Source organism: Brachyistius frenatus, unplaced genomic scaffold, assembly GCF_029030835.1.
Source record: "Brachyistius frenatus isolate BFR_SWC_R1_liver_20210118 unplaced genomic scaffold, ASM2903083v1 Contig_8, whole genome shotgun sequence".
Classification (NCBI taxonomy): Eukaryota; Metazoa; Chordata; class Actinopteri; family Embiotocidae; genus Brachyistius; species Brachyistius frenatus.
In genome coordinates this window covers 4,446,301-4,458,836 of record NW_027210607.1, presented here as the reverse complement: position 1 = coordinate 4,458,836, position 12,536 = coordinate 4,446,301, and the positions used below count along the sequence as shown (strand labels likewise).

Genomic DNA, 12,536 nt, shown 5'->3' with positions numbered 1-12,536 from the left:
TTTTTTTCCACATGGTTTCAGTTTGACTACCGTCCAGTATGTCTGGTGAAATGACAAAAATGTTCAGCACGATCCATCCCTGTTACATCCCCAGCTCAGTCCAGGAGAAAAGGGGAATCACAGAAGTCTATGATCTAAGGAGTCATTTTGTTAAATATTTACTTTGTTGAATATTTATATTTAGAGCCAAATTAGAGCCAAAAAAACCCCATATAAAACAAACCCTGAATAGAAATGAAATGCCACAAAACCGAAGCTACCAGAAAGACAAAAGTTCACAATACTAGTTCCCCCCTAACGACACAAACAGAGGAGAAAACAAGGTTAAACAAAATGGAAGCTCTCCCCTACAGCGCTTCCTGGAGAGAAATGGTAAAGTTAGACAGTTTAAAACAGTTGCTATCTACTCACACTGGCGGGAATCACAAGGGAAGAGAGTGAAGCGTGGCTCCTCAGTACTTTTCTACTGGATGGACTGATTGGCTCACTACAGTGAGTGGCTGAAGGCTTCCAGGTGTACCAATCGGGTACCTCTGAGTCAGATTAATTTTATATTCTGTCTCGTGTTTTCCGCAGGTTTGACCAATGGAATCATCCGCACCTACGACCTCTTCACAGCCTACAATCCAGGCTACTTTCAGCTCGAGATTTTGGCCTGCGATTTTGCCGGCCACAGTACAACCACTAACGTGAATATCTACATTCTCCGTGATGACCAGAGGGTCAAGATAGTCTTCAATGAGATACCTGATCTGGTTCGTGAAAACCAGGAAGATTTTATCAACCTGCTGTCCAACATCACTGGTGCTATTGTCAACTTAGATGATATACAGGTTAGAGTTTTTTATTGTGATAATTTTATTTAACTTTTTGTTTGTGTTCAATAAATATGTGACATCTTTATTCTCCTTCTCCTATTATCCAGTTCCATGTGGACAAAAAGGGCAGGGTGAACTACGCTCAGACTGACATGCTCATCCACGTCGTCAACAATCAGACCAACACCATCCTTGATGTGGAAAGGTCTCGTTTACCTTTATTAACCTGTCTATATCTGTCTCCCCTTTGACTCTGACTTGTAGATATCTCCCATATGAAAGCATGGGATGAGCTCTGTTGTGAGTTGCTGTGTGTCTGTTTTTCTGCAGGGTAATCCAGATGATCGATGAGAACAAGGAACAGCTGAGAAACTTGTTCAGGACATACAACGTCGTGGACGTTCAGCCAGCTATTGGCGACAAACTACCTGATGACATCTCCACACTGCAGGTCTGCAAAGCTGAGACCTCCTGAAGCCCACACACCATGGTGCATGTTATTTTGTTGTCGTGCTCTTAAGCTTTCTTTCTGTTTCTCTTTCCCAGTTGGTCATCATTATCCTCGCTGTGCTGCTGTGCTTTGCAGGAATCTTGTTTGTCACGATGAACTGGCATTATCGCAGAGTGTAAGAATCCCTCAGCATTTGTGTTCAGATTTATTTTGAAGACACTTATTATGAAGAGTCATCTAAGCAGCAAATGAACATGTTTATCTTCTCTTGACGTGTGTCTTTTCATGTTTTGCAGACACCAGAGGAAGCTGAAAGCAATCGTTGCAGGATCAACGGGTGAGAAGCAGCTTCATTGACGGGACAGTCCCATTAACTCTGCATCAGGATGTGGCTTTGCTGTCTGATAATGTACAGTATAAAATATCTCTTAACACTAGGCAGTTTTATTATTTATCTTCTCCAACACAGGGAACCAGGGTTTAATGGATATCCTGGACATGCCCAACACTAATAAGTACTCTTTTGAGGGGTGAGTTTTATTTTCCCACCTTAATGTCAGACATTGTTTGCAAGAAATTCTCTCCAAATATTACTTTGTCTTGTTCTGTGAGTGCAGTTTGGCATTTTGGGAAATTCGCTTATTTGCTTTCTCGTCAACACTGTGGGGTTGCAAGGCAACACGTGAAGATGCCTCAAGAAATATATCCAGAACATAACTTCACATAAAAAAACCCATGTGTTCTTCTGACACTTTGTGTTTTTGCACCATACGATATATTAATTGTAATGTTAGAGTCCAGAATGCTAATCCTACAAATCAACTGAAAAAGCAGGTCAACATCGAAATATATATTTGTAGGTAGTTATACTCCCCTTTTGTCAATGATGCATGTCATGCCATTTTACCTCTGCAGAGCTAATCCAGTGTGGCTGGACCCATTCTGTCGCAACCTGGAGCTGGCTGCTCAGGCTGACCACGAAGACGACCTGCCTGAGAACTTGAGTGAGATCACTGACCTGTGGAACAGTCCGGCACGCACTCATGTCAGTACCAACATTAGGCTGAATGAATCTATATCTCACAACACTCTGAAGAACTTAACCTATTATTTTTTCCTCCATGCTTTAAAGAACCATTGTGTAGGCTTTAGGGGGATCTATTGACAAAAATGGATTATAAAATACATAATTATCTTTTCATTACTATATAATCACCAGAAACCCTCATTTAGATAGTGAGTGAGTCCCCTTCCATAGAGCCCACCATGTTGCACAAACATGTTTCTACAGTAGCCCAGAAGGGACAAACCAAACACAGGATCTACAGATTTTGATTTTTGCATTTGTTGCCAACTTTCATCTCCACTTTAGATACTCTTACGTGGTTGAAAGGGGACAGGAGAGGTGAGGGGTGTTCACTTATGGCCTATAACCTCACCACTAAATCCTACACACGGCTCCTATGAAACTCAGGAGGGTAAAAAGTGAAGCCATCACCCGTTTGTAACTTTTACCAATCAAGGCCTTAGCCTCCGTCCCATCACACAGCCATGCCTTCACACTAGTTAAGTATGTCGTGTGTGTTGTTTTGACAGGGCACATTTGGTCGAGAGCCTCAAGCGAAGCCTGAGGATGATCGCTACTTGAGAGCAGCCATTCAGGAGTACGACAACATCGCTAAACTGGGCCAGATCATGAGGGAGGGGCCTATCAAGGTGAGACAGCTGCAGGGACACACAATCTCAAAAACGTGTTTAATGTTGGTCATGCCCTCTCTCCTTCCATCCTTCCCCTAAATGCACTGGGGACAAGGTCAGCAGAAAGAACTTAAGACCTCCTCTCTGTCCTGAGAAGACAACCAAGAGGGACACCTCAAAGACTTGAAGATAGGCTGTTGAGACCGGCTGCTTAGTAAACGTCTTGACATGCCCGCTGTGGACTCTTATTTCTGTGACAGTGAGGATATGTAAGGTGTATGCTGTTGTAGACTCTGTTTGATCCTAACTGCCGTCCTGTCAGGGTTCGCTGCTCAAGGTGGTCTTGGACGACTACTTGAGGTTGAAAAAGCTCTTTGCAGCGCGGCTCGTCACCGTCTCCACCAGCCAGGGAGATCACTCATCAGTCACCGAGGTGGGCTCAGAAAAAACTGGATGATCCCTGCTGCTGCTGCTGCTGCTCCTGTCTGCCGCCGCCGGAGAGTGATCTTACAATTCCTTTGATTTCCTTCTCTGACATCCTGTCTGCTGCTCCGACATAGCTCCTTCTCACTTGCTTCTGCACTCTCTGACACTTTGAACCAGACTTTGGGTGACATAGAGTTTGCATTTATTTTTCAGCTGTTCAGTTCAGCTTAAGTCTAAACACAGAAAGCACCTGTAAGTTTAGATAATAACTTTAAATGGAGCGTTCAGGGGGAAATTTCTACACTTTTCTAAAGTACTCGGATGTGGATGCACTGTCCTGTCCTCAAACAAGTTACCACTAAGAATAGTTTGCCTCTATTTAAACCAGGTCTGGTGGAAAATCTGTTATTCCGTTGCTGATGCATTGTCTCGCTATATATTTCCAACTTACTGTCTTTTACTTCTTGTGATCTTCCGATTTCTCTCCTGAATCTTTTACTCCCACTTGTTTTCTCCTGTCCAGCTCTTTGTCAAAGCTGTTCCTCATAAACCTGCTGTATCCCTGACAACCTCATGTATCCTATCAACATATAAATCAAAGGTTTTATTCATTCTCCTCTCCTCTCCACCTTCAACAGCTCATCCAGAGTGACCTGGATGACGATGAGGAAGAGCATCTGGGCATGGGCGGAGGTCGCGGCACTCTGCGCTTCAAGCACAAGCTTCCTGTGGAGCTGAAGGGGCCCGACGGCGTGCACGTGGTCCATGGCAGCACGGGCACCCTCCTGACCTCTGACCTCAACAGCCTGCCGGAGGACGACCAGCGGGCCCTGGCACGTTCTCTGGAGGCTCTGAACGCCGACGGGGGGCTTTACTCTGAGCGCAACGCCCGCACGGAGTCGGCCAAGTCCACCCCGATGCACCGCCACAAAGACGGGGACACCCTGTCAGAGAGTCCCCTGGAGATCACAGAGTTATGACTAGCCGAGGCCTCGCTGGTCTGAGCACAACCATGACCCGTGTGTGTCCTTGTGCCTCCACACCGCCTCCCTGACAAGGCTGGGAAGGACTGGAAGAGGAGGAGTGTGTGTAGTCTAGGGAACCTCATCAGCCAACCTCAGCGCACCGGTGGGACATCCTGCAGGAGGATTTGCTCACCACTGGGTTGTTTTGAGTGGATCTTATGTTGAAGATTGTCCCATGATAGACGCTTCAAAAGACGGCTCATTCAGATGACCTTTAGGAAGAGGAAAGTCACACGCAAGGGAACAAAAAACCAAAACAACTGGTGTCATCGACTTTCACCCAAAGAGCTGAGTGGAAAAGAAGGACGAAGGCTTGATGAACCACGACCTTAAAATCGTCAAAAGGTGCCTCATTCTCACAAAATCTTTTGAAGTCATGCCTGGACTGCAGACACTCGCACAAACACAAATACACACACTCAAAAAAAAAAAAGAAAAAAAAAAAAAAAAAAAAGCTACGCACACTCAGACCAGCGGATGGCCATCAATGGGACACAGAAAAAAATTACACTTTTTCTTTTTCTTTTTGGAAGATGCAGTCAGTGTTAACGGAGTGTGGATAAGAAGACTTTTCTTTTTCAGATATTAGATACATTTTATTGTTGGGAAATTATTGATGAACATTAAATCCAGAAAAGGGAACTTATCAGATTGGAGTTTTAATATGACACAAAGAGGAAGAGGAGCCTCGCCACTGCAGCAGTTTGATGAAGGAGCGCCTTCTAATCAATGGAAAAAGAAGAAAGGCCTCTGGTCTGCAGGGCAGCAGTTAACATTCAGACCCCGGTCCAGCCGTCAGTCATGTACCAGGAGAATCCTCACTACTCAAAGACTTCTCTCATGATGAAGATGGGGGACAACGGATGAAGGTGATCTGGGACTGGAGCCACAGGGAGAAAAACAAATCTTTTGTGAAGAATTAAATATTAAGGGCAGTTAAAGAAAGCCTTGATAAAGACTTATAGATGGAAGAAAAATATGAATTATCTGTTTTTTATAGATATAAAGATGGCATTGTGCCCACAGAGACTTTCCACTGCCACCTGAGGGAGTAAAAGTCATGCTCAAAATGAGCAACGTTTGCTTTATTTTTTTATTTTCTAAAAAATTTAGGGAATTAAAAGATATTTTTGAAGAAAAATGCTGGCTTACCAAAATTGGTAGGCACTACTTTTTGGATGTTTGGAGTATGTGTATATTGTGCTATGGTGACATGTCGTTCTGTTTTCCTTTGTATGACGACTAACGCTGTTTCTGACGAGTGGTGTGTTTTGAAAAATTAATTTTTTATATTCCCATTTTGTAAGTTTTTATTTCTTTGTCATTATTGTCACCAACCCTGAGATCTGTGTTGGGAAATGTTGTTGAATGATCTGTGATAATAAAAGAAATATGCAACGGCCTGCGACCTTGGTCAGTGGGATGATGGGAGAGCTGCCGGAAACAATGAGACGCCTGATGCAGCAGAATCAGCTCGAGCAGGAAGAAGAGCCTCGGTCTCAGTTAATGACTCATGTCACTAAATGTTTGTCCTCCCATGACATTTACCTCACGGTTGATTTCTATTTCACTCACAGGTACAATTTAAACAGCAGTGCTGGAAAGCAACTAAGTACATTTACTCAGCACTGCACTGAACTCCAATATTGTGGTACTTGTATTTTCCATTTGATGCTATTTTACACTTCCACTTCCCCACACTTCAAAAGTAAGAGTTGTACTTTCTACTCCACTAGTTATTTGACAGCTTTAGATACCTTTGAGATGAAGGTTTGACATAATGGAAAATAAAACCAGCTCTCAAAATGCAGCACATTTTTAAGGATGAAACCAGAAGGTTCCAACCTGTTTGTGAGTTATTAACAGCCCCACCAAAAAGTGATTTTTTTTTTTCCCTCCTAAACTTCTCAAGTTTCACTTTGATAAATGTCCAAATGAGCCATTGTTTCAGAAAAAAAAATTTTAACCAGAGAAAAAGTACAGAACTTGAAATCTAATGTCATAAATAATACAATCCAAAATAAACTTTAACTACATGTTGCTAATACTTGTGTATTTTTATGTAAGTAGCCTTTTTCATGCGGGACTTTTACATGTCCTGGAGTATTATTACATTCCTGTGTTGGTACTTTTACTTAAGTAAAGGATCTGAATACTTCTCCATCACTATTGATTAGACAAAAGCTTAACTGTCAGTTTAAGATAAATGAGAATTATTGATTATATTGACTTCTGATAGGCTGCTGCAAAAACACTTTGTTTTACCAAACTCAGCAGCTTGAGAATATGTGACAGCTGGTAAATACTGTAACCTAGTGGTTGTTAAGAGCAAACACTCCCCAGGTAATGAAAAAACAAGTCCATTACTTTTAGCACACCAGTTCATCCTTTTATTGTTAACATAAAAAAGGCTTCATTTCTAATAGTTGTCCAAAAACTTGAAGGAGACCGGAGGAGCATACGAGTCCGTCGCTGAGGTCTTCTTCACTGCTGCTGGTTACACTGCTCTGGTTGTAGTGCTCGCTGATGCTGCAGTGGTGGCGGTGGCTGGCATCTTCTTCAGTGTCTTGTTCAACTGCAGAGACAAGCATTGTTTTTTTACACATTCAAAATGTAACTGGAAGCCCTCTAATCAAAACACCAATTCAGGAAAGCAAAGAGATCAAGTTTTATTATTTCAATATTGGTCGCACTTTTTTTCTGGTTTCTTAAGTTGAATGAAATGTGGTTTATAAAAGAAAAAAAAAAAAAACTTTCTTCTGATGCATTGAAATAATCAACACTGTTTTTCATTCTTTGCCAGAGGTGTCATGGATCTCTACTCACCTCCTCAAACTTGTGGATCTGTCTGATGAAAAAGTCTCCGTACCGCCGAGCAACTTTAGTGTCGGCGATGTGGATCATGTCCTGTGAGTGTCAAGAGAGAAATCTCATCAAACACACAGTTTAGTTAAAACAATGTGAGCCACATTATCCCCCACCTACTGTTATATATACAGCAGGAATACGAATGTAAAGCATGATACAGTCAATCTGAACAGTACCAATAACCAGAGGCATTACCCATGATGCATCCACCCTGCTGACAGAACATTTATAACAGATATAGAAAAGTCAAAACCCGACTTTCACCTTGTCAATGTAGAAGTCGACCTCAGATGCCGACTGGAACTCTCCGTCCAGCGCCGAGATGCCGCTGGTCCACACCAGGTTCTTCATCTTGTGTTTGAAGACGAGCAGCTGGATGCGGAACTCCTGCTCCGTCATGTCGAGGAAGCCGGCCAGCTTGGCCACAGGCATGGTGGTGTACAGCTTCAGGAAGCTGTGCGGACACATTGGAACTTCAATTGACATGTAGAGGCAGCAACACATGATTCAACTGGTTTCTTCAAACCATTTAAAGTGTTTGTAAAGGCCGGGGGAAAAAAAACCTATGTTCATAATCCTTCGTGTGTGACCATACAGGTCCTGTCAGTATTCTATGGTTTACCTTCTGATGGTGGAGAGCTGCGCCTGCTGCTGCACCTCCTCAGCAAAGACCTTGAGCTGCTGCTGGAAAGGTTCTTTGTGGTAGTTGGGGTGGACGTTGTCGTAGTTTGGAACCACCGGTGACAGGAACTTAGGACAGGCGAAACTGAATAGCTCCTCGAACACCTGCAGGTCTCTGAGTGTGAAACATTTGTGTCATTAAAGACGTTCCTGAAGCAGCGAACTGCAGGGTGGAGCTCCAGCTGTCTCAGATCCAGCAGCAAAAAGCAGTGTGTGTTTCAAAGGTCATCATACAGAATCCTGACAGTATCAGAAAGGACTGTCAGGTCAATAAAAGAAGGTCTAAGTGGTGAGGGACTTCACATAAAACAAAATTTGATGATAAACAATGACAATACAGAGGGACAGACACTGAAACGCAGTTGTTCCAACACAAGCTGATGTCTTTCGTTCTTTCTTTCTCACCCTTTCTGCATGCGCAGCATCTTGTCTCCGTACTTCTCCCTGAGCTGAGTGTGGATGCTCTCGTCAATGCGCATCGGGTACATGGTGAGCGCGATAGCCAGCAGGCCGTGCATCTGCTCATTCTGTTTGTTAATCTAAAAAAAAAAGAAAAACACAAGTATTAACACATCTGTTTCCACTAGAATACTGTTTGAGGATCACATGAAAGTGCCCGGTCAACACAACTCAAACACTGTGGTCTTTCAGGAAACATTCAACATCTTGTTTGACCCCGTTCTGTTATGGGGGATTTGTGCAGTCACCGAAGCACTGCTCTGACTGACCATCTCGTATTTATACGTGGACCTCTGGAACATGTTCCTCGTCCTCTGGATGTAGAGCAGGATGTTGGCGAAGACTCGAATGGCATCCTGGTAGCGCCTCATCATCAGGTAAGCAAAACCCACATAGTAGTAGGTGGTGATCTGACACTCGGGCACGCGGGAGTACATACTCTGAAAAGCAGAAGGCAAAGCGGGTACAGAGGTGTGGACCAGAGCAGAAAAATATGAAACCCAGTAAAGATAAACAGAGGGCTCAGCCTATTAAGGAGTGTCATCACTAGCAGGAGCAGGGGGTGCCGTAAATAAGTTCTTACCTTTTTGTTGAGCTCGATGTTCTCCAGGACTTTGATGGCCTGGTAATAATCACCGAGCAGAGAGTGAAGCCTCAGCAGCCCGACCAAGCTGAAGTAACCCAACATCTTGTAGAGGGAGTGACGACCATATTCTCCGGCCACACTCTCTGGGTCTCCTGCATCACGCCAACAGTTTACATGTTAACCGCCTTGTAGACTGAACAGTGACATTACTTTAAATGTATGAGGCCTTTAATGGAAATAATTTAAGATTTTGAAAACATCCAAGGTTCCTTAAATTCTCCCTCCAATCTACAAACATCTTCAACACGCTGTTCTGTACCTCCACTGGTGTAGACCTCAAGCTGACGGTTAATGTTGCTCTTGTCCACCAGGGAGTGGAGGACGTTGAGGACGCTGTGGACGTTCCAAATCTTCGGGTTGTTCCTCAGGAACTCGATTTCCTCCTCTAACTTTTTGGCCGTCTTACAGCGGTACTGACTGAAGGACTGGAACTGAAGAGGGAAGAGAGCGATTTCCATATTAGGAATAATTCAACCATTCTCTGCAGCATTTATACATTCACACCACCCATCTGGTACTTCTTGTGGTTAAAACAACAATAAAACGAACCTCGACCACTATTTGATTGTGTGTTTATTTCATCACTCACACTGTCTTTGTGGTGGAAGGATAACATGTAGAAGAGTGAATACTGTACTGCACCTGGTAGATGAACTCGTCGATGATGTCCCACAGCCACTGGTTTGGCAGCTCCAAGGGGGCCGGACCGTCGGCGTCTGTTCAAAGTCACAAACATCCTCATCTGACTGGTCTGTCATCAGTCATTATCTCACACATGTAGCTACAGCTGACAGAAAAATGTAAGATATATGGTTGCAGCTTACTGAGAATGTAGTTGAAGAGGTTGCAGTAATTGTAGTACGACTCGAACCTCTGGTCCAAAGTTGGTCCACCCTGATTATACAGAAAACTATATTCACAACAGCATCCTAGAAATGTTTCCACATTCTGCAGGTTGCTTAATAGTCGAGAAAGAGACGGACAAAGTGTCGATATCAAGCAGCTACTCACGCTGACTTTAGCATAGATGTGTCTGTAATAGAGTTCCTTATAGAGGATGAGGAACACAGCATCTGGAGAACAGAAGATAGATGACATGAAACATCTCCGCTGATGACCTACATGATGACCTTGTTTATCTGGATTGTGAAACATTCTGATAGCTGTAAAAAAGAAATATATATATATATATATATATATATACCACATTATCAATAACAATTATCCTGATTTTAGAGATTGTTACTGAGGGCCAATCAAGGCATTTCTAACTGATCTGTATCGACTACGGACTCAGATTTAGACTCGATCTTTTGTTTTACATCAGCTGTTGAAGGGGAGTCATAAACGCAGAGCACAACTGGTGGGCAGGACGCAAACCTGCGCTCTGCATACGCTGCACAAAGCGTGGAAGTTATTTATTTTTCTTTAAAGAAAAGCAGCAAAACTGCCTCCAATGTCTAGAACAGAACATTTTGCGAGGCGGAAGCAACAGAACTGCAATCAAATACGACTAATTCGATGGGACACCTAAAAAATAAACACTCAATGAAATCTCACCGTTGCCAACAAGTGAAGCGATGCCCTCGGCCTCTGGCCACGGAGAGTTCTTGAAGAAACGGTCAGTCAGTTTGTTCCAGCTAAACAGGAACAAAACAGAAGAGGTAAGACACTCGCGCGCGTGTGTGTGTGTGTGTGTGTGTGTGTGTGTGTGTGTGTGTGTGTGTGTGTGTGTGTGTGACACACACACACACACACACACACACATCTCTCAAGTGTCTAATAAAGAGAGTTTACCTGTTCTCATAGACGTCCTGGATCTCGTAGATCTTCTGCTCGATGCTCTCACTGGACACACGGTTGGACTGCAGCTCGTAGACCTTCTGGTCGATCAGGTCCGAGATGGTTTTGTGGAAATACTGCAGGAAGTTCTTGATCACCTCCGGGATGACGTGGTAGGTCTGCTGCTCGTACTGCCGCTCGTAGGCCAGGTCTGCTTTAGGGTCGCCTGCGGGGAGATGGGGGAGTGAGGACGGCACAAGACGGCACCTAAACTCCACTGAGGGGTCCATCAGAACATCAGAACATCCGGTTCTGTTAAAAGTGTGTAAAAGTGAAACGTGATCGCATACGTTCAGGGGTAAAGATACCAATACTAACCGGTGTGGAGGTCGCAGTCATTCGAGAAGGCGTAAGGATCGTACTGGGGAGAAGTCACGACATCGTTACTGATGCAGATCATCATATCTTTACTCTACATCCTCTCGAAACTCAAAACCAGCGACATAAAGTTAGACAGTTCAGCGTTGTGGCTCCAACAATCATTCATGCCTTGGTAGCTCATCGAAAAAGCTGCTGTCGTACTAACACCGGCAGGCTAAGCTGCACAGCTACACCGTGTTGTTACAGCGTTCAAATGTCTGGAAGGAGAAATGTGTCCTCACCTCTCCTCCTCCTGTTGTTCCTCCTGTTCCTCCTGCTCCTCCTGTTCCTCCTCCCACCGTTGCCGCTGCTGCTGTTGCTGTTGCTGCTACTACCCCTCCTCCTTCTTCTTCGTTGTTGTGGTATGACATGTTGATAGTTGTTAGTCCAAGATCGTCAGATGTTGGATTGAAAAAGAAGAAACGTGTGCCGCCTAGCTAACACCGCTAAACCACGCAGCTGGTCCTGGAGAGGAAGCGGAAGCGGAAGGAAGAGGTTGTGACGTGCGAGCGTGACGCAATGATACTGGAGCATTGTGGGAAATTGAGTGTTTAGAAAGTATTTGGCGAATTAAACTTGTTAGAGGAAAACAGTTGATTGTCGAATAGCTTCTTTTTTTTTTTTTTTTACCAATGTACCTAATAATTCCTGAAGCGCAAACAAAAATGTAAAAAAATAAAATAAAACTGATAAAAGCCACTGATGCTCCAGCTATATTGGCAACTCTCGAGAACGGTAGGTCTATTTAACACGTCGTTTTGCTTTCTGAATTATTCATGCCAGGCTCAATGGAGATGTATCACTCTAAAACAGATTCACAAACTCTTTTGCCAGCGTAATATTCTGATTTATGGCTGGAAAAGCTGTCAACATGAACAATGTCTCCGTCCCCGTAAGGTGCTCCAGTAAACCAAACCATTGACCCAGCATCTACAACACAAAGGCCCAGAAACTTGTACACATACAGTAAGTGCAATTAGCCCTCAATAATAGTATTTGCTGCGCCTGTGCTTTTTTTTTTTCCTACTAAGAGAGGTCAAAATGTCTGTGGAGGGTGGCTCCTTACAAGCATATAGTCCTCTTTAAAAGAACCAAACTTTATCCCCGTCTGTGTTTGACCAATGAAAATATCCCTGACTGGACAATATGCCAGGTGATCACGTGGGCTGTGAGAACTTGCAACTGCTTGTAAACACCGTCAGGTGGCGTCATAGTCACAACGTGCTGCTCTGCATCATGAAAGCAGGCTCGGGTGGCCACAG

General features: G+C 43.8%; 2 protein-coding genes across 2 annotated transcripts in view; one reads left to right on the top strand and one right to left on the bottom strand.

Annotated features, from left to right (window-relative positions):
- Positions 1–6,108, top strand: part of cdh23 (cadherin-related 23) — a 175,983-nt gene extending 169,875 nt beyond the window's left edge. Inside the window, exons 60-69 of the mRNA XM_069690023.1 lie at positions 577–833; positions 926–1,023; positions 1,149–1,269; positions 1,365–1,444; positions 1,566–1,606; positions 1,739–1,799; positions 2,185–2,314; positions 2,866–2,985; positions 3,290–3,400; positions 4,032–6,108. Of these exons, the coding sequence (XP_069546124.1) occupies positions 577–833; positions 926–1,023; positions 1,149–1,269; positions 1,365–1,444; positions 1,566–1,606; positions 1,739–1,799; positions 2,185–2,314; positions 2,866–2,985; positions 3,290–3,400; positions 4,032–4,373 (1,361 nt within the window). The 3' untranslated portion in view covers positions 4,374–6,108. The remainder of the gene's footprint in view (positions 1–576; positions 834–925; positions 1,024–1,148; positions 1,270–1,364; positions 1,445–1,565; positions 1,607–1,738; positions 1,800–2,184; positions 2,315–2,865; positions 2,986–3,289; positions 3,401–4,031) is intronic.
- A 679-nt stretch (positions 6,109–6,787) lies between these two features.
- Positions 6,788–11,759, bottom strand: eif3s6ip (eukaryotic translation initiation factor 3, subunit 6 interacting protein). The gene is made up of 15 exons (XM_069690013.1): positions 11,517–11,759; positions 11,233–11,275; positions 10,870–11,080; positions 10,633–10,712; positions 10,084–10,145; positions 9,897–9,966; positions 9,715–9,788; positions 9,332–9,503; positions 9,010–9,164; positions 8,696–8,866; positions 8,373–8,506; positions 7,909–8,082; positions 7,551–7,740; positions 7,245–7,325; positions 6,788–6,993 (listed from the first exon to the last, which is right to left on the bottom strand). Exons 1-15 carry the CDS (start codon positions 11,643–11,645, stop codon positions 6,916–6,918), a joined length of 1,824 nt encoding a protein of 607 aa, XP_069546114.1. The 5' UTR covers positions 11,646–11,759; the 3' UTR covers positions 6,788–6,915.
- Positions 11,760–12,536: the final 777 nt, after the last annotated feature.

Coding starts and splice junctions, on each gene's coding strand:
- eif3s6ip (XM_069690013.1), bottom strand. CDS start 11,645: ATGTCATACCACAACAACGAAGAAGAAGGAGGAGGGGTAGTAGCAGCA. Junction 9,504..9,714: donor TCGACGAGTTCATCTACCAG/GTGCAGTACAGT, acceptor TTCCCTCTTCAG/TTCCAGTCCTTCAGTCAGTA. Junction 8,507..8,695: donor CCACGTATAAATACGAGATG/GTCAGTCAGAGC, acceptor TTTTTTTTTTAG/ATTAACAAACAGAATGAGCA.